Below are 25,203 nucleotides of genomic sequence, written 5' to 3' on the forward strand. Positions count from 1 at the left end.
GTAGGCGGTTCCATGGTGTAATGGTTAGCACTCTGGACTCTGAATCCAGCGATCCGAGTTCAAATCTCGGTGGAACCTGACTTTTATATTTTTCTTACACAAAATAAATGAACCACAAATGTTGACTAATTTGCACTGTTACAACGCTGCCGGTAAAGCTGCGTAATTGAGAATCAGTTTATTTGTATTGTATTGGAAGCGGATGCCGTAATTGCGGTGCCGTGGCAGCAGGTGGCAGCAGGTGGCAGCAGGGGCGAGCTGGCCGGCGCTGTGCAGATGTTGTTCTGTACTCCATTTTGAACCAATAGGGCTTTGGAAAAAAGAACAGAAAAGCACCAGCACATTGTGAAGATGGCGGGGTCGGTGATGAACCGGTTCCGATTCTGCAGGTCTAGTTCTGGCAAGACCCAGGACAGCTGGAGACTCACACAGTGAAGTGACTCCAGACATCAAGACTCACAGACACACATAGACTGGACAGTACATGCAATTATATATTGGACATTTGACAGAACACTCAAATAAATGAATGCCTGTATAATTAGATCACTGATAACTGTCAGTGTACAGTAATCTATAGGTTATATATATGTATGCATGTGTGTATTTCAACATATATACATATCTTTATCATCATTAACATGTTGCTAACTGCCCTGGTACAGAGAGCTGCAGTAGAGCAGGATCTCCAGCCCTGGTCCTGCAGACGCACAGTACAGTACGCAGACAGAGGACGGATACACGTATATGACATGCATGCATGCATACATACACCAAATGGGGAAGGAGGCAGACTATTTTCTAGGTAATATTTACACAGACGACAGCAGAACTACTGTGCATGTTGAGGGTGAATCGCTCTGCCCCTATAGCTCGGTCAGTAGAGGATTGAAACCCCGCTTCTGCCAGCAGGAAATTCACAAACCCCAGAATGAACTTATCAATGACTAATCGTCTGAAAGCCTGACGCTCCGGCCACTATCGGTCACAGTTTGTGGAATAAGTCTGCATGTAACATACAGCGTCTTACATGCATGATCTTATGAATAACAATACAGCACAGCTCATGAGGGTCTTCAATAGGGAGCGCGTCTGGTTGCTCTTGTACATACCGTCAGTGGCCACTAGGTGCCAGGCTAACCCTTTCGTTTTCGTTTTTTAACGCAGCAGACCTGTGACAGACAGACAATGCTCAATGCTGTGGTTCTCCAATTGTTACATTCAAACTTTCGTAACAACAGTAACTGATTATCCAAATTTATGTTTTTTTGGGGGGGGGGATCTTATCCGATAAAACAGATCCAGTACACAAGCGGATCAATCAAATCTAAGTCAGTACATCTCGTTTTCACTGCTCTTACTCTTTTTGTACTGTTAGTGTTACTGTCATTATTATGTATTCATTTGGCAGACATCCTGTCTTGCAAGTTGAGTGGAAAACTTAATTTGTGCATCGCTATGTTCATCTATTCACAAAAATTGTGAAAGTACCTTCCTTGGTGTCTCTCCTTGCTGTTGAACTGGGCCAAACTGATGCCCTATTGTGAAGCTATTTCTTTAGTCCCCCCCCCCAGTTTTAAATGAAGAGAAGAGATTGTATTTTACTGTAAAGAGCTGATTATGAGTTGATCTATGAGTTCTGGTTTGCTACAGAACACGCTAACTTGGCTGGAAATGTGTGTGTGTGTGTGGGGGGGTTCTTATGTACTTTACAACTGGAGACATTGCAGCTTTTTTGACTAATTTGAGGGCCATGACTCGCCGCTGACTTTGTATTTAATTGCTTTTAACTCAAGCTCGCTATTGCCCTTATCAGTGAGTTTGTTTGTGTGGTTGATCACTTTGTACACAATCGAGAAGGACATGTAAAAAGCCACATGGTGCAGAGTGTTCTACCTGGTCTTGCAGCACATTTAAGGAAGGCGTTGTGTGGTGTGACATGCTGTGGAGAGTGACTCAAGCACATTATTTCCAGACCTGCCAATGTGCTTAATCCTCTGGGTTACACAACTATATAATGTAACCGCTGTTCTAAGCTCCCATGGCTGCCAACAGGCAGAGGATAGCCTTCCTAACAGCTGCACTCCTCACATCCCCTGGAACAAGAGCAATTTCACAGCACTCAGCATCCTGCCAGGGTCACAGGGTCACCTTGGAACAGCCTTGCCTGCTGTAAGGTACAGAGGACACAGGACACAGAGCAACCATGTTCACAATCAATGTTTGTGTTGTTTCTGCAATTCACGGAAAAGAATAGCATGCAGCTTTCTGTGGTGTGCTGCTTGCAGTATCATGTGTACTCCTGTCTTTTTCTCACTTTATTTCCTCAATAGGGTGGGACAGGGGAGAAAAAGTGCCTGGTACCCCTCCTATTCCTCAGGGTGTTGTGGAATATAGGGAACATATGGTTTGCAAAAGGCCAAAGTCTCCTTTTGAAAGTGGATCTTCAGGGAAAGCTGCATATGGCTCTGAACCCTGTGCTGCTGTCTGACAGGGGGACAGTCTTGCTCACAGCACCTCTCCTGCCTTCCAGAACTGCCCGGACCACTGCTGAAGGTCGGGAGACCTGGAGATGCCAGGGGTGTTGAACTTGAATTGTTCCTCTGCGAGTGTCTGTGCGCTTCCCACACTAAGTGAGTCACAGTTAATACTCTTGGAGATTTGGTGATCCGAATGTTAATGCTCCGTGACCCCCAGGAGCCTTGGCAGCGTGAGGAATGTGGAATTTTGTTCTGGAAATAACTCCTATAGATCCTCAAATCCTGTGCTGCTTCACTGTACATTTACCGACAGCTTTTTGCTCCGTCAGCTGCACTGGTCTGGGAGCTGGGTGGATCTGACAGACATGAGGAGACTCCCTAAACACCATTGCAGTGCTGAAAACAGTACTACAGAACCTCTCCTTAGACATGGCAGAAGTCACAGTCAGTAAATAGCTCTGCGTTGTTATCCCGACCAATACAATCACCCTTATTTTAAATGATCTTGCCAACATACTTCCTAAAATGCAGTCTCTGCTCTTCTGGCCTGACCACAGTATTGTGGAGAACCACAGGGGAACAGGACACAATGCAGACCTGTTGGGGAGAGGAGGGGTTCCTGCCAGACTCTCCTCACTAGGGAAGGAGTTTGAGGTTAAAGGGAGGTACAGAGCTCCAGACATGCACTGGCACCTCAGTGTTACTGAATCTCACAGCGTGCAATGCAGGGACCTTGTTCTCCATGTATCTTGAGGTTTTCTGACTATAGGCCTGTCTGTTTTTCCTTAATTTAACAACCTTTCCCTTTTATTTCTATCAAACAAAATATCACGCACCTCTGGGCCCCAGTCGGCAGCAGTATATTAACATTTAACAGTAACATTCACTCCCCCTACTTTGTTGAAATCCCCCCGCCACAGAGAGCTGGACAGTGCCAGGCAGCCGGCGCCCTTTAAAACACCCCATTCGGCACAACCTCCTCACCCGAGATGACTAACAGCACCATCTGCCCTGGTGGTGATTGCCAGTGAAAAATCTCTGTCTTGATAGAATAAAATAATGTTTTCCTCTCACACCACAAAAGAATGAAGAACATATACCCTGACGTGACTGTAGCGGCCTATGGCAACACGTCTGTTGTGTCTAGAGGAGGATTTCGCACCTCTGCTCAGACAGAAAGCGGGGGGCACCTACATGTTCACAATAAAGGCACAGTAAATATAACCAAATAAATAAATAGAGAATGCCATACAATAATGCTTACAGAAATCATAATAATATAACCATATATGGAACACAGTAAAATAAACCAATTATATCTAGATTTGCCACAGTAAGATTTATTATTTCATATATCAATCAGTAAATAAACACATGCATTGTATTGACAGAAGACTGGTGTTAAGATATAACTAACATCAGTCTGTAAGTAGCACACGATGCTGTTATTGTCAGTGCTTGTCCATTTAAAGGCACGTTGGTGTTTTTTTTTTAAGATTCACAAATGACAAATTCGGCAAGACTGTTGTAATATTGAATCTATATTATAACATCAACACAAAAAGAAAAGAAAAACACTTCACAGATTTGTCTTTTAAATGCACCTTTTCCCCCACCGTTGCTAAAAGGGATGCACAGTATCGCATTGAACGCGGGTCTCTCTAGGACCCTGCGGGAACCCCCGGGCCGGTCGCTCCAGCCCGGCGGAGACGGCGCGCAGCTCGGCTTCCCTTCACAACCAAGATGGCGCGCAGACGTGTCGGCTCGGCTCGGCGATGAGCTGGATTTCATTGAAACCCATCACACTGAAAGACACATAAACCAACCTTTCATCCAGGACGATGCAGCTGCGGCTGAGCCCGGGCCTGTGCATGCCGTGACAGGAGACGGACCTTGAATTTCTCCCCCCCCAGTGAAGTGAGTAGAGCCGATGACCGCCGCTCGCCGTGCCGTCCTGTCATAATAAAGCTCCGGCCGCTCAGGGGGTTGGGAGCCGCGGTGTGGATGCGCCGTGCCGTGCCGTCGCCAGCACTGCCCTCGCCCCGCCTGTGAGCACCGCGACCCCGGCTGTGCGGCTGGTTTATCTGAAAGCGCCTCCCCGGCTGGGGGTGAACTGGCAGATGTGTGTGCAGTTCCCGATAAGCACGACTGCTGCTCTGGTTAGGTTGTGCATTTCATGTCATTCTCTGTTTAAAAACGTTAATTCATTATTTATACAAAAAAAAGCTTTATTTTCCTGAGTTCACTCCACACGAGGTTGGCGACAGTGAGTGTGCAGCTCTCATGGGGGGGCGTTTTATTCGGGTGTCTGATTAAAACAAATAAGTCACCTGCCTGCATGTATGTAGTGGCTAAAAAGCCCCTTAGCGCTCCGGTATCGGTCCAGGCTGCCTCCATCCACAAGCGGTAAAATCCCCGCCGGCAGCCCAGCGTGTGTGACGAGACTCCCGCCGTGTGTCTGGGCGCCTTGACATCCAGCTGTGTGTGTTTATTTGGTTCTGGGTCAGACCCGACCTGCCCGTGCCAGACCAGCCCCAGGAGAATGGGTCAGATACGTGGAATAAGCCCAAATACGCAGTGGGCCGGCGACGAGCGCATTGCACGGAGTTATTTGTGGTAATGTCAGGCGTGGGGGGTCAGAGTCATTTCGTGTCAGACGGGAGGAGGAGGAGGAGGTGGCAAGAAACCGAGCCACTGTTAAATGCACTCATTCACTTTTTATATCACTTAAACCAGCTGGTGGAGTAATGAATGAATTGCACTGGGCGGACTGGGAGCAAAATTCAGCCCTGGCATCACACCTGGGAGTGTGCAACAGATAGTCCTTCTCCTTTTTTGACCAGCACTTTTAGAACATGTTTAAGACAAATATTACAACTACGACAACTGGAGATACTACTCATCACTGTAGGTGTGCTTCCTTTGCCTTGCCTCCCTGTTGTGCTGTCTGTCCCTGCATCGTCTCTGCTGTCTCTCTGTCTGTCGGTGCCACTCTGTTTTTCTTCTCTGTGTCAATTTGTCTGTCTGCCTGTGGCTCTGTGCTTCTTCTTGTCCTGCTCTGCTACCTCTGTCTGTCTGTCTGTGTTTCTTCTTGTCGTCCTCTGCTGTCACTTTGTCTGTCTGTCTGTTTAGCAGCAGTTCACTCTTCTCTGCCACTCTGTCAATGACAACATCGATATCTAGAGCCATAAGTATTTAGTTTTCATTTGCCATCAGCATAAATGCCTTCAAATGCTCATTGGATAGGGTGCTCCTGAGTTGATTATTTATGAATTTATGAGGGGAGAAGCTCCTCTCACAGGCTGCCTGGGTGACAGTGTGAGTAGGAACTTGTACCCCAGGCCTATAACATGGTATGCCTCTCAACAAGTCGTACCAGTGTAGAAGTTGATAACAGCATACAGCACAATATAATGTGTGAGTTTTCTCACGGTATGTCAACCACTTCTGATTTGTGCTGTCGTCACACTGAAATGCTTTCTTTAAAACAGCATTTCTTGAGGTTTGCACTGGATGGTAGGCAAAAAAACAATCTGAAATCTTGCGTTAGGCCATGCAAAATAGTCAAAAGTTGACTTTTCTGGGGGATTCCTCTCTATTGCCTGTTCCTTTTCTTCTAATTGATGATGGAGCTGCACGTCCTTATCATTTGCTTCACTGTCTGTGCTAGGCTTAGCCTCATCCTAGTGTTGAATGAATAAATAAACTAATTAGAAGATTGTAATGCACAGATTAAAACTGAAGTTTATTTTTACTAACATTACTTGCTAATATATAAACCACACTTCTCAACATGAATCAGCCTGTTGTCCACATTGATGAACGCAGCACCGTCCCGTTTTTCCGATCCGCCTCTAATGAATGACAGTGAAAGCGGGTCTCAGGCGCGTCTTCTTTGAATGTAAATTTGCATAAAGAACGTAGTCTCCTGCTCAGCCAATCAGAGTGCCAGACTGGCCCATTGATGTTTGTAGCGGTGGTGGCCATTGCACATATCGGCTAAATGCTCGTTATAAGAAATAGTGCAAACAAATGTATACATTGTTTTCAACTTCGACCAACCCACTGAACCAAAATATGGTCCGGCCCATCTTGCATTTGCCAGCATTGCCAGAATTGCCAGATGGCCAGTTCGGCTATGCGGCGCACTGTTGCCCCGGGGTGCTGCATTTCTATCCATGCGGTCTTTGCCTTCAATGCACTTGCTAAATCTCTGTGGTATGTTTTGGCATCACCGCTAGTAGTAGCAGAAGGAACTACAACAACACAGCTTTAGATATGTATGATGTATATCCGTTTGAGATGCATTTATATAGTTGCAGCTGGTTCCCCCTTCACCGTAGAGCAGGGATGTCAGACTCCAGTCCTGGGGTGCCGCAGTGTCTCCTGTTTTTTTTTTTTTCCTACGGGAAATCCCAATTACTCAATGTCATTCTCTAGACTTAGCTAAAACTTTAACATTAAATGTGTATAGCCCATACCTGACAATTTATTGATTACTCAAAAAATTGAACCCACAGGACATTTCAAAGTCTGGAGAGAAGGGTTCAAGTAATCAAGTTAATTTATTTAATTAGACCAATTAAGATGCCAAGAGCTGGGCTGTAGCAAAACCCAGCAGACACTGTGACCCTCCAGGACTGGAGTGTGACACCCCTGCTATAGAGAATCCTTCCACTTGCTGAGATACAGATGCCCTGGTCAGGAATCTGTGGCAGCCTTTACACCACCATGCCAGGGTAACGGGGGACTAATCTGTTTATTTAGGGTAACCTGGTCTGTTTAGGTCTTGCCCCCCACCCCCCAATGGTACTATTACACTAATCAAGTACAAATGCAGGCAGTGCTGACCAAATTCTTCTACCACTCCATACACCCTCCACTATCTGGATTAAGTGTTCAAGCAGAAACTAGTGAGACTGGGCTGTTGTTCCTGGGAATCAGACAGGTTTTCTCTGTGTACAGAGATCTGAGTTGCAGCCCTTAGAGTAAACACACTGCGAGAGAAACGGAAATGCTGACAGTAACACAGATCTACAGCGGTCTTCTCTGCTGAGGGATATTAAACGCACAACCCACTGTACTACTGTGCTACTGTGATGACCTGCCATTCATCCCTTGTTTGGATACACACTAAAACTTGGGTGAGATGTGCAGGAGCTCCAGTGCTGTGCTGCACAGCTGGGGGTGCCTTGCAGATGGCTCTCTTTCCATTAAAATGTATTGAAATTTTAATTAAGAAATTGTTTGCCATAAAAGTGATAGTCAAGAGGAAGTGTGTTTAAACCAATAAAAATGCACAAAGCGCTCTTCTTTTTCTTGCTCTCTCCCTTGGCACCTTGAACGTCTTTCTGATTACTCTTGCTGGCACTGGTATTTAACTTGTGGGATTTTTTTTACAGTAAGTGACGCAGTGCTTTGAATGTTACTGTACTCACGCTCGCCGCTATGCATGTGGAATTCCCACTTTTAATCAGTGTGTGAATGGATGAGATTCTCAGTGTGATGTCATAAGAATGGGTATGAGTGTTCTTTGCAGCCTTGCCACCATGGGGTGCCCACGCTGCTCTGACATCCCCCCCGTTAACCTTCACAATCACACGTGCGGTTCCTTTCATTGTGGCGTTGGGGTTTGTGAGGTAGAACAGTGCAGTGCTCAGTGCAGGGATGCATGCTGCACCCTTCAGGGAAAAAGACACAAGTAATATAAAACATGCACATTGTTCTTACTAGCAAGACAAATAAATGTTTAAAGGAATGTGTAGTCGTGAAGGGAATGGGTTTCCTCGCAGTGTGGTGCCAGCGGAGTGGAAAAAGATCAAGTGAGACACCCGTCTGCATTACTAATGTAAGACATCAGGTACGCCCTGTGAGGCTGCCTCCCTGTGCCCGACCTTTCACTCCGGTGTTAATCGCTTTCATACAGATGAAGTGAAGCCTGAACCCAGAGTCCATAGAGACCTGTGCGTTATTGACCCATGTGGTGGTTCTTCAAAGGCCGTTACACCCGGTCATTAACAGTGCACACTGAGAAGAAGCAGAAGCGTTTAACAGCTGGGGCTTCTCTTCCCTTGTGCTACATATGTTTCTACCCCTCTGTGTTAATGCATGTTTGTATATACATATAAAAATAAAAAGGGCACTTAAATCAATTAAACCTGATATGGAAAGTGTAGAGCTTGCCCTAAAGTCAACACACAGCGTTGATAGCACACAGTGTGGTAGTTTTGAGGGTTTGTTGTATCAATTTTTCCTCTTGGGCTCATCCTGTGCTTTACTTTTCACTTGAAATGGAAGTAGTACTATAGAGCCATTTTTGTTAAAATGATAATATACAAAAATCTATAAATAATAAAGCGGAACTGTGACCAAGGTAATGATGGACCCGAGCGAAGAGCTCTCACTGGCTGATCTCGCTTCCTTGCTCTTTCCTTGCTAGTTCTGAGTAAATTGAAACCTGGTTGGAATTCCAGACAGGGATCAAAGAGAGGAATGTTACAGGATATTGTTATAGATGCCTGAATAAATATTAAGCCTTTGCATTATATTATCCTGCCCCCTTTTTTATTTTTATTTTATTTTTTAAAATGTGATGGAGTGTGGGACTGGGGCCGTGTCAGACTCTCTCCCACCAGCACTGCTGTGTTAACTACAGCATTTACAGCCACTCTGCAATCAGGTTAAATAATAATAAAAGAAAACTCTGTATTGTCAGTAATGCAAAAGATAACAAGTGCACTTACAGTAGTGTATTGACATAATGGCATGGTTAAAAACACTTAGGTCACTCGGTCTATAGGGATAATGGACTGAAGACATGGGGGGGGTTGCACGTCTCCTACACAGCACAGTGTAGATGGCCGTGCTGTGGTTCTTGTTTGTTTGCAGGGTGAGTGTGCTATCACTGTCTGAGAGAGAGCTCTGATTAACACAGCCAAGTGATGTAATGGTACAGCCCCCACAGGCAGTACTGGGACACTGGCATTTCTACAGTTGCAATTCACACTTGGGAGACCCCCTCCAAGCAGCTCATACAGATGAATGCCCAGGGGTGCTGTCAGCCTTCAGCCTGACAGTGACGAATGCCTGAGGTTTGAAACATTAATATGAAGCAGCTTTCTGCTTGGATCACAGCGCAACAGGCAAGGAGATTGTCGAGCTTCAAGAAGCGACTCCGCTTATCTGTTTTACATCTCTCTGTGTGGTGTCTTACCTGTAATTATAAATCTGTTCTCTCTCTCTCTCTCTCTCTCTCTCTCTCTCTCTCCCCCTGCTATATATATATATATATATATATCAGTTGCAGCCTCTAGGTCTGGTCCATTTCTACTGATTTCTTCTCTGGCTACCTCTCTTTAATCTTTCCATTCAAGCAGCCAGTCTGAAGAGTACATTAAGTACAGCTAATGGGATGGAGGTCCCCCCCCGTATTTCTGTCCAGTTTCTCTAAAGCTACAGCACTGGCACGTACCCAGGGTTGAGCAAGGATCCCATTGCATTAGCAGAGACAGGGTGATTTGCACAGGCTAGTAGAAACATGCTGCCACAAGCATGAGTATAATTAGATTCATTAAACGGTAATCTAATGCAATTCGTTGAAATATAATTATCATACTATGTTGGTATGGGAGGTTGGGTTGATGTGTGAAACTTTTGCTTCTTGTGTAAACTGTAAGTTGCCCTGGATAAGGGTGTCTGCTAATAAATACATAATCATGATAAACAAATTACATGTAAGTCACACTCAGCTGTTTTTACTTTTCCACTTTGCAGTCTCCTCTACTCTGTAGTCTAGTACATGTGAGCAAAGAGAGCATTAGATTGAATGAGTCTTCTTTTTGCTTGTTAATTCCTTCATTCATTCATTTATTCATGCATTTCCAACGGGGAAGACCACAAATCAGCAATTGGTTAAGAATTGTAAAACTGGAGTTAACCTCCCCCAACAAAAATCAATATACTGTATATATATAAACATTACAAATAAAGCACCTGTCTTCTGCAGGGAGATTCAGCAGACCTGAAACCATAAGCTCTCTTAAGACAGGTTGAGTGCTAGGCAGGGAATTAGGTCTGTAAGAGGAATGAGGGGAGGGGGAGGGGGAGGTGAGATGGGGACGAGGACCATGACCAGGACCCTGTGCCAATCTAACCCTTCGTTGCGCTGAGCGACTTGTCATTCAAGGCTTTGTAATGTGTCAGTAGAAAAGTAGAGGAGGAGGAGGAATAAAAAAAAACAATGGCAGATTCTGCTTTTGAGTTTCTTGAAGGTTAGCAAAGCATATCTTGAAGCAATTAGTGCCTGAGCGGAAGGCCCAGTGGCCCCTGGTTGTTCCCTGTAGTATTACTGGTTTTCCAGTCCTGATAGGGAGCTGGATTGAGGTGTTAATTACACGTAGTCCAAACCACTGGAGAAACTGGAACTGCACTTCAGCCACATTGCTCTCCAGGGTATCAGTTGACTGTGATTATATATAAAACTTTTTTGTGTGTGTGTGAAAATGTTCTCTTATGTGTTGTACTGTGCAGAGGGCTTCAGGATGAACATGTACAATTTAATTGTAGTTCAATTTTTTGTTAGCGGTAGTAGAAGTGTTAGAGGCAGAGAGCTGCCAGGGAGTGGTCTGTGTCTGCGTACAGGTCAGCTGACACTGGGGGACCGCAGCCGTCTGGGCTGTTGGCTATCTCGGCCTGCCAGGTTGGCAGCAGAGCTCGCTGTGTCTGCTCAGGCAGGGAAAAGCGCCGTTTAATATTCATCAGCAGCACCTGGCTAATTAATGGGGGCCTGCCAGCAACCAGTCACAAGTTATTAACATACTGTACTGTGGAGCACTGTGGGGGAATCAGATCTCCAGACTACTATTGTAGGAGCAGGAAGGACCAGGAGGGGGGAGAGGGCCAGAGATGTGGAGGATAGTCCTGTGATTGCGGGGGTGGGAACCCTGAACGAACCGATTTGTTCGGGAGATGCGCCAAAGCTCGGCTCGCTGAGGTGCTCTCGGACTGAGGCCTCTGTCCCATCAGGATGTGTGAAGACCCGGTATATGGGAGTGGGAATTGCAACAAAAATAAATTCAGTGGTTCTTTGTGGAAATCTAGCGAGGGCTCAACAGAGAGGCAGACAACGTGTTGCCTGTTTGCATCTGTACCGGCCCTGACCGCATGGGGTTCCTTGGGCCTGTAAGTCAGCATAGTACTGACTGATAGGCTAAGTGCAATAATTATTAAAGTCTGACATTCCCATTTGGTCCAGTTTTGAAGAGGGAAACTTAGAAAACCTGAGTTACTTTGATTTTAAACAATTCACTTTCAGTTAATGTGGGGTGGAGGGGGAGAGAAACAGAACCAGAAAAAGGAAAAACTATAATTAAAAAAAAAAAAAAAAATCCACAGTGTTAAAAGCATTCCTTGTAGAACTGCTTATCACTGACAAGTTATGACTTTTATGTCTGACACTTGTGTGTGAGTGCGGATTACTGTGTAAAGTGAGTGAGAATTCATGATACTGTATCAAGCTGAACCCTCATTTTGAACAGGGCAGTCATTTAAAATGTAATACGACAGGCTTAGCTTCATCCCGTCTTGTAGAGCGCACTGGACTAATCCCATAAGAACCAGGTCATTGTTGGCTGCATTTGACTCCTTCCATAAAACATCAATCAAGAAAACAAAGCCGAGCTGAAGCCTCCTTGAACCTGGTGCATTGTTTCTGGATAGCCCAAGGGCCCTTCTTGACCATCGAAACCTTTACGTCCTTTATTTAAAAATATATGTGCAGGTGGCCCTTTAGGTTATATCACAGGGTTATTGTGTGAGTACATGCGTGTGTTTGCTGTGTAACCTCCTCAGTTGTCTACAATGTGCTGTTGTGGTTTTTGAAGTTGTGGTGGTGGTGGTGGCGGCAGTGTATTCACTGGCAGGGGCAGTTAAATCCCGTGGTGGCGGCATCCTATACCCAGGTGGCAGTTTGAGCCTCTGCAGCAGAGGGAGCAGTGCTCTGTAAGTCTAAACCACAGTCTGTAATACTGTGACTCCTAACCCTGACGTCTGTTCTCAACTGAGCATAGCAGATGCTGGAAAGATTACCTGCCATGATTTCCTGGGCTCCACGCTCCACTGCCCCCCTTCAGCTTGGACCGCAGCTGAGAGGCCCCTCCCCCTCCAATGTCACACAGCTGCACCTTAAGGGATGCCCTGAGGTCGGATTAGTTTTTTTGTGTGCAGTTTAATCATCCGGGGATGGCAGTTTTGGAGAGGTAAGAGGATAGAGGAAGGTCTCGATGTCCATTGTTAGACTCTAAGGTAAGGTAAGAGATGGCATTGTTCATCTGAGTGAAAACATTTGGGACTGAGTAGAAAACTGAACGTTATGTGGTGTGTGTGTGTTGTGAGCAGAAACAATCAGGGTCTGCACAATGATTGGAGTGCTTTATTGCCTGGGGCTTCTAGTTGAGGGACCTTGAAGAAGTACAGAACCAAGTTCACCTTCATGGCTCTTGGGTTTTGAAATCAGGAGTGTAAATCTGTGCACCAGCACTTTCTCAGTCTACCCCCCCTCCCTCGTCCTTCAGGACATGCATTCTGATCTCCTGAGAAGGTATTTCCACTGCGATTGGAAAGCCTGGTTCTCTGCTGTTCTTTTGTTTTTGTCTTCTCTGTCCTTCTGCTCTCTGGCTGCTGAACTGACACCATGCTGGAAAGTCACTGTGTTTTCTGCGTGACTTTTTCAGTTGTTTTCATTTGCAAAACAATTACAAGAAACGGTCTGTTTAAGTCATTTAGTTAACTGACAGACCAGCTGGAGTGAAAACCAGAAATCACCGGGGTTCCTCTGAGGCTGGGGGTGGAGTCCCTGCTGTAGTGTCAGACTCATAGTGGTATTCAGTGTTTACAGTGCGAAGTGGCAGTGCCAGTGATTCTGTTAAGGACCAATCAAACCTGCCCACCAGGCTAACTTTGCCAAGGGACTTTCCCTGCACCTGCAACACAGAGACACACAAAAGCCCCATACGCACCAGCACGTAAACCCAGCTTTTGACCTGCCTGAGTGTGAAGGCACACACAAGTACAGTGGGTCAATTGAGCTGGCACTGTGCACTCTGGACTTGTTTTGTGACCATATATCTAACCTGCTTATAGAAAATATAATGTGAAAGCATGTACCTGACCTGCCTGATGCCTGGGTAAAGGATGCTGGTGTGAAAGGGTCAGTAGAGAGACGCACAGACACAGAAAGAGAGACAAATGCACGCAGGCACACACAAAGACACGGCAACACACACGCACAAACTCAATGTGGTGATGGGGTAAGGTAAACCCACCTATGCACAGACGCATGGACACACACTGAGACACACAGAGGTAACTGCACAAAATCACAAGAGACCCACACATGCCTTTACATGTGCCACACTGATATGCATGGATGCATACAGGCTTACATCAGTGCATACACTCCTGTTGAAAAAAGCCCTGAAAACAACGACGATGGATCTCTTGTACTCGTCTGCATGGGAACACCCCGGCACAGCGCAGCTCTCTTGTAGGGGAATCGCGTTACTACTTCACACTACTACTGTGCCAAAATAGTCAGGGTAACAAAGACTTGAGGTCTTTGATCTACAGCTAAATTATTCAGACAGAATGGAGAACTATACTTTATGATCATTTCAATGTAATAACTGGGGTTGGAAAAAAACAAAAAACTAAACAAAACAGAGAAGCTTCCCTTTGGCAGTCTGTCTGAAGTGAGTGTGGGATTCTGCAGGCAATGTTATGGCAGTGAGGCATGGAAGACCCTCCCTGCAGTGGACAATTATTTAACAAGTCACAGTTTTTGAAGTTTTGCAGGTTCCTTTGCCAGGTGGTTTTGCACCCGCAGAGTACCACAGTTTTCCTAGTCTCTTTCATGCTTTTTCGTTTTCAGTTTTTATTGCTATTTTAACCCCCCTCACACACGCACACACTCCTGCACATCTGCATTGCTTGCATGTTTGAAGCTGAATGAACACCTACCTATTTGGAGTAACAAGGAACAGATGTTGGCCCAGAAATATTTTTAATCTTTTCTAAACATTTAGCACACCATTTAGTTATTTATTTTACTTATCTCCAGTCTTTGGTTACATACCCCCCTCTCTGTCCTCTGTGCTGTACACTCGGCATCTATTTCGCTGTCCAACGCCCTGCTCTCCTGGCTCCCCAGTCAGGCCGTTTCCCTGGCCAAGTGCTGTCATTCCTCCCTGGATCCAGGCAGCTGCAGCGTCTCTGGGGTTGCCGGCTGGCTGTGCGTCTGGTAGCGGTGTTAGGTTCTGTTTGCAATCCTGGACTGGCTTTTTCCAACCATGCAGAAATCAGGGTGCGGCTGGGGGGAATGGCCAGCTCTCCCTGGGACTCGGGGCTGCGGGCCGGATGACGAGCCCTGTGCCTCTGCTGAGGGTGGGCTCCACTGGTGTTACCCGGCGGACTTGTTTTCGCTGATTAGCTTTTCCACTCCTCTGTGAACTATTTATTTGACTGTGAATAATTTACCACATAACTTTCTCTGCTGCTAGATTATGTTGGATACCAAAAAATGGACTTTAAAAAACATATATAAAACTTCAGGAGTACTTTTAGTGGTAAATTCATGTTCGATTATTTTTATTTCCTTCTGTGGTGTTTTCAGTCGGAAGAATGTTTATTAAGTATTCATTTCTCAGTATGGAGGCTCTGCGGTTTACTGCACTGAACATTCTTGCTGGGACACTGGGCAGCAGGAAGCCTGGAGACGCAGACAGTCCCTCTCCCAGTGGTCTGAACTGAGAGCATGTGTGGTTGATGTGGCACGTGTGTGTTTAGAGAGTGAGTGTGTGTGTGCGCTTTTACAAAATTTATTCCGATTCCCGGTGTGCGCTACAGTGACTAAGTCAGGGGATGCCGCCCTAAGCTCTCAGCCGACGCACAGCACTGCGGTGCCGCCGGAGCCGAGTTTGCACAATAAGCTAACAAAGCGTAAATATTTACCCAGTCCCAACTTGTCTAATAGCATGTAAAATTGTTAAAGGAAGTAAGCAGTCCTGGAAAAAGGGGGCTTGTGAGCGGGCTTTGTTTTGTTTTGGTTCATCGTGTGTTTTGGTTCTCTAATCCAAGGCCTCTCCCCACCGGTTCCTCGTGGGAGGGCCTGGCGGGACAGCGCGTCTCTGAGTCTGAGTCTCTGACCCTGTGTGAGTGCAGTTTCCCCTAAGGTCACAGTGGTTTCTCCCTGCGCAGGAGTTGTATTGCTGCCGAGGGCACCGAGAGTCCGCTGAGTAGGCGTGCATTCTTCCTGTGGTGTGCCAGTCTGTTTCAAATGCAGACACAACTGGTTCCAGTTCCCAAGCCTCTGGCCCAAGCATCACAATCCGCACATGCAGCACTGGTTTATTGTAACTGGATACTTATACAGTTTTTTCATTTTTCTCGATCGTATAATGGCAGTTTAATTCTATGACTCGCTTCATAAAGAACAAGAGCCCAATGTAGAGCAGTTGAGAAGCTATGGAGTGCAGTGGAAGGCCATCGCTCACTTCTGTCAAAGGTGAGGGAGAAGTAAAACAAATGTATTATGAGCTTGTGAGTATTTTTTGTCAGTGTGCATTACAACATGGGTCATTATTTTGTCCAGATTCTGGTTCATTCCTTTTGTGTCAACCAGACTTCCTGTGCGACGGGTGGCGTATTGGCATGAGAAATAAGTGTCCACTTATGAACCCTCGTTTCCCCAGCTTCCCTCCCATGCCCTTGTGTAATGAAAGTGTTTAATTTCTCGTGTGACGTCAGGGTGTCGGGGGAGAAGCTCTTGCTATTTCCTGAGCGTAGCAGAGCCAGTGACAAGGGTGCCAGCCATGCGTGGCTGGTCTTTCACAACAGTTTCCTACTATTTAGGAAGTGCGTTCAACACCGGCCTGAGCTGGCAGTTTTCCCCAATCCTTTGAGTTAAAGGGAACCGTGGCAATGACTTCCTCAAAGCCTTCTGCCTAGCCGTGACGCCATGAGCCGCTTGACGTGAGTTTAAGAGGGCAGATTAATTGAAGAGGGAACTGGGGAGTGGACAGGAGAGACTTCTGAGTTATTTCCTTTTTTTTGTTTTTTGGAAGATAATACCAGCGCCTCTCTCTCTGTGTGTCTGTGTTTTCAGGCTCTGTTCACACACTGTCTAGATCTAAGGCAGAAGTCTGTCTGTACGGTCTGTCTCACGAGGAGAGGAAGGTTCCAGCAGAGCAGTGCGAGGCAGCTTGAACGCACTCTGCTGTCACTGATTGACGGGGTTGTGTTTTTAGTGGAGTTTATGCAAGGAAGACTTCAGGCAGACAGTCAGGTAGGCAGTGTGTTTCAGGATTGCACGGTAGCACAAAGACAAACTCACAACAAAGCAATGATGGAGAAATTTGGAGAGTTAAGACACAGGTTCCAGGACTCCTGTATGTGCAGCTGTTGTGTTTTGTACCAGGTTTTCAGTTTGTGTTTTGTATTTTTAAAATGTTGTTTTACTGTCCCCCTTCCATTGTTTGGTAGTGCAGTGAGGCTGGTACAGACTGTGTGCCCAGAGGTCGATGACCCTGTGTCCACCTTACGACCTGCACGTCGCAGCCTGCATTTGTGGGGCGCTCCTGTTTGCAGTTCTCAAACTATACAAGTGTTGTTGTTGCAACAGCTCACAGGGGTGGCTGCGTTGGCGTGTTTGCCAGGCTCCTGGGCAGCGTGGAGCGTGCATTGTGGATAGGTACAGCCTGAAGGGCCACTGGGCAAAGCCTGTGTGTTTTGGCTTTTGTTGGCGTGGTCTTGCTGTGTTGTGTCGTGCTGTGCATGCCAAGCTTTGTGTAGATCAGACAGGACCTACTGCTCTCCTCTGCTGGTGTTTGGCTGGCTGGTTTGTTACCGTGTTTACCTGCAGTGCTGTCTGTTTTGCTGGGGGTTGTTGTTGTTGGAGGCAGGAGGCTGTATTCCAGCTCTGCAGATTCAGCTCAATAAGCAAGGGCAGGACTTCGTGCTGTCTGGTATTGACAGAGACCCAGATCTCACACAGATTGAAGGTTCACCCCCCCACCACCTCTTGACTGTTCATAGATGGGCCAGCAGCTTGAAACCATTTTTATTCCCCCTTTTTCTTTTTTCCCCACCCCTGCCACATGTGTGGCTGTGCATGGGGATTTTCATGTGCGTTGCCATGGTGAGCGTTGCTTTTTGAAGTTTCCTCTGATCAGGTGGTGGTGAGCAGCAGTGGATTATGTGCTATATATATATATATATATATATAATCCTTTATATAATGCGTGTCACGTCCCCCGCCTTCCTGGCTGTATATTTAGCAGCCTCTCTCTCCCTGTGCTCTGGTCCACTGTCTGCAGCCGGACAGGAAGCTGATGAGAAGTAAACAAACTGGCCTCGCAGTGCCATAGCACTACATGTCTTCTAGAAGTAGCTCTGAAGTGGCCAAGGAGCACCGAGCTGAAAATCGAAACAACTAACTGGTCTGATTAAGTCACTCATCTCAGCTGCAATGAGAAGCAGAAGAAGCCGGGTGATCCCCAGGGCCAGCCCCCCTGCAGGCGTCCGTGCTCTCGGCCCATTTTTTATAAGGACTTTGTTTATTTGTTCGTCAGACATGGTAGTGCAGGGTTGTCCATGCTTTAAACAACTTCTGAACATGCTCTTGTGTTTGATTATATCTTGTTGTTGGTGTTTAGTTTAAATTGATGTTGATTTTGTTGATGATGTTGTGCAGTGGTCACACAGTGGAAATTGATGTCACTCTGTTTGGCTATTGGGGTCAGTCTATTCTGTCAAACATGCTGAGGTGCCTTGTAGTGATCTGGCTCAGTATAAGTGAAAGGTGGTGGTGGTTGTGGTTGAAGACTGATCCTGCATGACTGTTCTCAACCACTTTGGAGACTCAGGATGTGGGAGTGTGTGGGCTGTTCTCTAGGGACTCTCCAGATCAGGGGTGTTGGATTCAAGTCCTGGAGGGCCGCAGTGTCTGCTGGGTTTCATTCCAGCCCAGCTCCTGGCACTTTAATTGGTCTAATTAAACAATTAACTCAATTAATTTAATACGTCTCTCCAGACTCTGGAATGTTCTGTGGGTTTTGAGTTTTGAGTCATCCACACACTGTAAGGCTTTGGATATAAAACTAAAATATGAACATTTTAGATAGCCTACATGAGTAAATAATCACATTAAGTAATTGGGCACTGGTGCCCCCCAGGACTGGAGTCTGACAACCATGCTCCAGAGAGTCAGTGGCTGGATTCACATGGCATGGGTTCGGAATGTGTATTACCTTATGGTGAAGAAAATATGAACTTTCAATATTTACACAGCAGTGGCATCATCTGTCAGAGTTTGAGAGAAACTGAGCTAATCTTTTTTTTTTTTAAAGCCACATATTTCACATGCTTACAAAGGCCACATATTTAGTCTGCTTGATGGTTAGGCTGTTCTGGGAGACTGGGAGTAGCGCCTCTGTCCCTCTCTGATCCTCAGAGCTCCCTGCAAGCCCCCGCGTTGACACCACCACTCATGCCACAGCCTGGTTTTGTTTTCCGTATAAACAGATGATCTCAGACACAGCGAGGACCATTCCTTACAACAGCTGACACTCGGGCCGACACACACACACAGACACACACACAGCTGCAGCCTCCTTCGCCAGCTTCTCCCACATCGCATCACAACACATCCAATATTGTTAACAGAATTACGTATATAGTTTGTGTGTGTCTGTGTGTGTCTTTTTGTATACTTATCATTAATTAAAGCATGAAATCATGAGGTTTAGGACCTCCCAGCAGGCTTCGGCAGTGGCTCCTGTCTGCTCTTGTTTAGTTAAGATGTTTATTTTTTACCATTATTGTCAATTCAATGCTTATGTCAGCTGGCTCTAGACCTCCACGTAGAAGATGTGGAAGGCACTCATGGGGAGAATGAAGCGGAGTTAAGCATAATGATACGGATTTCCGAAACAAAACAAAAACAAACGCACACACACACAAAACAACAGATCTGAGTCAAACACCGGGTTCAATTATAAAGCCGGCCATAGCCAGGTAACATCCTGCCAGACACTGACGAAAAAACAGAGACACAGGGTGAGGGCGCCGGGCAGACCGTGTCTGCTGCACACGGGCCTCTGCACCCTGGGGAACACCTGTGTGAGGGGCAGGAGAGGGCAGATGGCAGGGGACAATGATGCGCAGGTCGCCAGTTGCTTGGAGAGTGGCTCAGCAGCACGGAGTCTGCATTCTGGGCCGGTAACCAGCAGGGCATTCTTTGGTTCCCGGGGGTTGTTCTGTTTCTTTTCTTTTATCTACAGAATGTACAGAATTTTCTTTACAACACAGAGAAACATTATGTATCTACTATTATACAGGGTACAGGGTCCATTAAAAGTGGTCTGTGCTGAGATTGGCCTTGCTTTCAGTGTTTGGCAGCAAGGATGAGATTTTGGGTTTGTTTCCTTTGTCCCTGATAAAAAAACACAAACAAACAAATCAATCAATCAATCAATCAAATAAACAAACAAACAACTCCATTAATCTCTTGACTGGCTGTAAGAAGTTTCACATACAGCTGTCAGGGAGTGTTGACGCCAGTGGTTATTGGTGGAGGGTGGGGGGGGGGGGGGCGTGAGGCTGTGGGAAGCCTGCAATCGCAGAGTTGAGACAGGTGTGCCCTGGAGCTGCTGAGGCTAAGTCCGGATGTCCGACCGAGGGTCACATCGGCAAGTCTCTTTCTCTGTGGGGGTGGGGGAGCCAGGAGGCATTTTCCGATTACAGGAAATAGATTTGCAAACACAAAACATTCTTGGCTGTGTCATCGTGTCTCTTACTTAGAGAGTTGCCCCCGTATCTCTGAGGTTTGGAAGACCAAAAGAGGAAGAGAAAGAAAACTAAGAGACAGAGTGAGAGAAGTAGAAGGGGGCTGGAATGGTGTGTTTTGTGTAAACTTGGGATAGATCTGCATCTTGACCAAGAGAGTGAAGGAGTGACTCGGTGAGTGATGAAAGACTGAAGCAGGGGTGTAGCGCCCCCCTGGTGCCCCATTGAGAGCAAGCAGTCTGGCAGAGATTCTTCTGCATGCCACACAGACAGAGCTCCTGGCTGCTTCGCCTCCCTCCAACTGAGGTGGTGACGTGACTGGATACGCTGACAGGATCTGTTGTGCCGACAACAGTATTTTCTGGTTTTGTAATCCGAAGAAAGAGGAAAAAAAAAAAAAACTGCGAAACAATAATAATAAGTGTAGAAAATTACAATAAAATGTTTAAAAATAAATGCAAAATATTTTACATGCAACTTTGAATCGCAATTAATCCTATAAGCCACAAGTATGGAGTGTCTTTCTGAAGCTGTCATTCTGAGATAAACTGGCAGAGCTTTTGGTTATAGCCTCCAGTAGGAATTGGCTCTTTGGATGGCCACACGTCATCCGACATTGCATTGCTGTATGTGTTTCTGTGTTTGAACGCTGCTTCAACTGGATACAAACACTCCTCCATGTGGGGTAAATAAATAGCTTCCTCGTCCTAATTACAGTCGTGTGTGTGTGTGTGAGTTCTTCCCAGCGCTTACCCCTTGGGTGTGTCCTTTCGTTATCGAGAAATAAATGGCAAGAATTGTAAAAGCATGAGGAGAAGAGGAAGGGTAGGATTTTCTTTTGTGGTGAGAGGGAGCCACACAGGGCTCAGTTATAGTATTTTATGCTCTTGGCTCCTCCGTGCTGGGGATGCAAACCCCCGAGTCTTAACCAACTGCATCTCTGTGAGCAGTGAGAGGTTCTTATTAAGGGACGCCTCAGCCCACAGTTGTTGAAATGGAATGACACGGGTCGACATGCTGGGATAATGAGCCCAGCAGTATTCAGCACACAGTCACAGCTGGTGGAGAGTTGGAGCTGCTTCTGTAAAATACTGTTCTTTCATATCTTGGGTTCAAACATACAAACAAAAAAAGGCAAACTAAACCATTTATAAAATGTGTAGCAAAAGATGACTTCTCTTTCTGTCCTAGTCTGACATGAGGTTCTGTTGGTGTTGAGGCTGATTGCGGAGGTTCATTCAAGAAAACTCCTGGGTGACAGTTTGACCTTGTTTTTGCTAATTGCAACTAGAGTGCGAAATTAGCCGAGCTTTCGTGTTTCTTATTAGGAATCCTCGATTCATTACCAAATATTTCCTGTTACGCTCCGCAAGCACCAGAGAAAGATGTAGCAAGAAAAAGCTTTGAAATCTTCCCCCCCGCCCCATCTCCCTTTTATAACTTCCTGTCTCTGTCTGTGCTCTCCTCCCTCCACACCAGATAGTCTGCTGGGATGGAAGATGATGGAAGACAAAGGCCATCGTGTTGCAGACTACTTCGTGGTGGCCGGGTTGACGGACTCATCGAAGCCCCTGGAGGAGGAGCTGCACTTCAATGACATCTGCCACAAGACAGCCAAGCCCAAGGCCCCCATCACGGATGTGGCCGTCATCATCCGCTCGCTGGGCGAGGAGGTGCCCCAAGGCTACACCTGCGTGGACACAACCCCCTCCGGCCTCTCTGCCGACCTCAACAGTGGCAGCCTCATGGGGCCCCAGATATTCCTGTGTTACAGGAGGGGCCGGGACAAGCCACCACTCACTGACCTGGGGTGAGAGACAACAGTGTGTGTGTTTATGTGCCTGTGCCTGTGTCTGTATGTTGGTGTGTGTCTGTGTGTGTGTGTGTATGTGAGCCACTTGGTGTGGTATTAGCTCCAGCTACACGCGGAGGGTATCGGACAGTCGGTGACCTTGCCTTCATCTGCACGACTGCAGGGGATTGGCTCAGCAAGCTTTACAGCCATTTGACTGATTGATACATTGATTCAATTCCACAACTGAGGAACTGGCTGCTCCACAGAGCTGCACAGAGATTGGGTGAAAGCTCAGGCAGCTGCCCCTTCCAGCTTAGCAGTCTTTGCCATCAGAGGTACTGTGTAACAAGCCCCAGCCTCGTGTAGGAATAAAGCATCAGGTGCTGAATATTTCATGCTTGTTACCTTGATTTGAGTACATTTCCATAGACAGCCATGAGGAACACACAAAATTAAAAATATATGAAGCTTTTCTGCTTCATCTGGAAAATGTTGTCCAGGAATGAGTAGTGGCGGGGAATGTATTTGGTACCGTCAGAGAACTTTGCAGCAGGGCAGTGGAGACTGCCTCACTGGGAGCTGTTTGTGTCCCAGCAGGGTGGGATTCTGGCATGGATTTGAGTACTGCATTCACATGATCAAGATGAGCCTGCAGCTTTTAAAGCCTGAAATGGCCTGATGTGCTGTGCAGTGGGAGCCTTTTTTTCATCGTGGGATTGGAGTTTTTGTGTGCATGTTTATGTGCGTCTGTGCACTTGGTCGTGTACCAATTGTGGTACATGTGTTTGTCCGAATCTGAGTGTGTCTGTACGATGTGAGAGTTTGTGTGGGGGGGGGGGCGCCTCCAAGCTCTCCTGTTCTGCAGCGTGTGTCTGCTCTTCCACACTGCTCACTGAATTGAAACGTTCACTATCACTTCCCTACGCTGATGGGATCTCGTCAATCTCCAGTGTCAACCGTCTCTCTCACTCATACAAGCACTTGTTAGCATCTCCCTCGCCGCTCCTGACGAATGAAGTTGTTGTCCTTCACTCTACTCTGACGGAAGGGATTTTTTAAACGCATTCCATTTGCAGATTGAATACAGAAATAAAATGGGGGGAAATAAAAAAAATATATATATATAAAATCACTCCACACTTCCCCCTAAATTCTTTACAAGGAACTGCTCTCTGAGACGATGACAGTGTTTAGCTTTTGGCAAAACCCCCGGTAGGTTTCAGAAACCTTTTCCAAAGAGCAGTTCCCTGTCTTGGAACAATGGAGCAGAGCTTCTGTTATCAGGTGAATAAAGAGGAGTCCTGTGTCGGTGTGGCACTCAGGCATGTGAACGGAGGCAGGAGGCAGGGCAGGGTGGGCCGCTGTGTGGAGGCCTTGTGGTTATATAAAAAGATGAGTGTGGTGGCTCTTCACTCCTGCAGAGAGAATCCTGCTCAAGCCCACCTCACTTCCAGCAATCTGGACTCCGCAGTGGGTGCCTGGCAGAGTCGTGACTCACTTCTAGCACATGGTGCAACACAAAGGAAACCCCCCTCGAGCAGCATTCAGCTAGACAGAAATGAGCTGGAATCAAGTTTCCTTCAACTCGTAGTGTTTTGCAATCGCTAACCTTAGGGAAGTTTATCACACTCAATTTGCATGCTAGTTTGTCTGCCCCCCTCCCCATTTAGTTGTAGCAGGCATGTACTTTCGTTCCAGTATTAGTCTGCATTGGTTGGTATTGTGGTGTGCTATACTGCACCTTTCCATGCTTCAGCATGATCTCACTGTCCTATCCTGCACTTTACTAGTATCATGCTTATTCTGCAGTATGTTGTTACAAGAGTACATAGAGCATTTATAAAAGAGCTCCCAATTGCTCTATAAGGGCACAGTCTTGTTTATAGGTTTAGTCTTATTTGTAAACAGCTCATCCGGTGCTGTAGAAAAACAGGTTATTTCTTCTTCAGAACTAGGCACTAGGCGGCACAATGGAGCTCCTACAGTCAGCACTTCTGTGTTTGTGGTTCTGAGATTTGTGTCAATGCTGCATTCAGGGGAAAACACACACACAACACACACACACTCTCTCTCACCCACGCACAAAATGAGTTAAATTATTTTGTAAGCCCTTCTGTCCGTCAGCCTCAGTTTTAAGGGAGTTGATATAATTGGTCCAGTTTCTGACGGACTTTGAGTGTGCAGGGGAGGTAGGGAGTCGCCCCCGAGCTGCTGATTGGTACAGCTCTCATTGCTTGGGCAGTCCTGGACTACAGGTAAGGGAGGCAGACATCCAGCTGACATAGCATCAGTTAGCTGAAGCAGATGCTCAGCCCTGAGCGGAATGGACCCCCCACTATATCCTGGGTGTGTCTTGCTTTCATTCTGTGTGTTGCTTTCAAGTGCCAGTCCCAACAGTTCCTCCAGAGCAGCTGGGTTGACCGTGGCTTTTTTGGGAATCCTAAATCAGGGATTTTCGCTGGGATGATTCCCACTTCGTCAGGAAAATTAAATAAACAATATTTAAATAAATAGAGAAGTGGCTCTAGACTGCGTTGTTCAGCAAAGGAATGGAGGGTTCCTCCTTCAGCAGGATTTGTAAACAGAATTTTGCAGAAGCAGCATTAGATTGTTGTCGGTGCTTTTTCTCAGTGCGTGTTTGTGCACTGTCTGTGATAGTGTGATTTGTCTGTGCCTTGGCACTGTAAGTGTTGAGGTGTGCTGATAAGTGTGGCATAGTGAGTGATGTGCTCTGTGTGGGACATTACAACAAACTGACCTGCCAGATCGATTTGACTCGGTGATGGATGGACTGTGCCAGGGAGGCCGTGCATTGTTGGCCTGTCTGTTCGTGGTGGGTTTATCTGTCTGAGGGCTGTGTTAATATGTCTGTGCATCAGGGCTCCCTCAGAGCAGGTCGTAGTCAGAAGGCACTTAGCCACACGTTAAGCACACACTTATCTTTTTTACGGATTTTCCCATCAGAATAAAGCAGTGAATTAATCTTCCGAGTTCCAAAAAAATAGTCCCAGGACTCCAGTTGTCTTGTTTTTCATGACATGATGGGGACTGTAAAACACTATAAACACAAACATGGATGAGCTTTCTGAT

General features: G+C 46.4%; 1 protein-coding gene and 1 non-coding gene across 3 annotated transcripts in view; both read left to right on the forward strand.

Moving 5' to 3' along the window:
- The first annotated feature begins 6 nt into the window (after positions 1-6).
- trnaq-cug (transfer RNA glutamine (anticodon CUG)) lies at positions 7-78 on the forward strand. Its single transcript has one exon. It is a non-coding gene; the product is annotated as a tRNA-Gln (tRNA).
- A 4,004-nt stretch (positions 79-4,082) lies between these two features.
- The window catches only part of dennd4a (DENN/MADD domain containing 4A), a 57,187-nt gene continuing 36,066 nt past the window's right edge, over positions 4,083-25,203 (forward strand). For both annotated transcript variants that reach the window (XM_066701244.1, XM_066701245.1), the window contains exons 1-2: positions 4,083-4,397; positions 21,798-22,128. In XM_066701244.1, the coding sequence (XP_066557341.1) occupies positions 21,818-22,128 (311 nt within the window). In that variant the 5' untranslated portion in view covers positions 4,083-4,397; positions 21,798-21,817. The remainder of the gene's footprint in view (positions 4,398-21,797; positions 22,129-25,203) is intronic.

The sequence above is a fragment of the Amia ocellicauda genome, chromosome 4 (genome assembly GCF_036373705.1).
Source record: "Amia ocellicauda isolate fAmiCal2 chromosome 4, fAmiCal2.hap1, whole genome shotgun sequence".
NCBI classification, from domain to species: domain Eukaryota; kingdom Metazoa; phylum Chordata; class Actinopteri; order Amiiformes; family Amiidae; genus Amia; species Amia ocellicauda.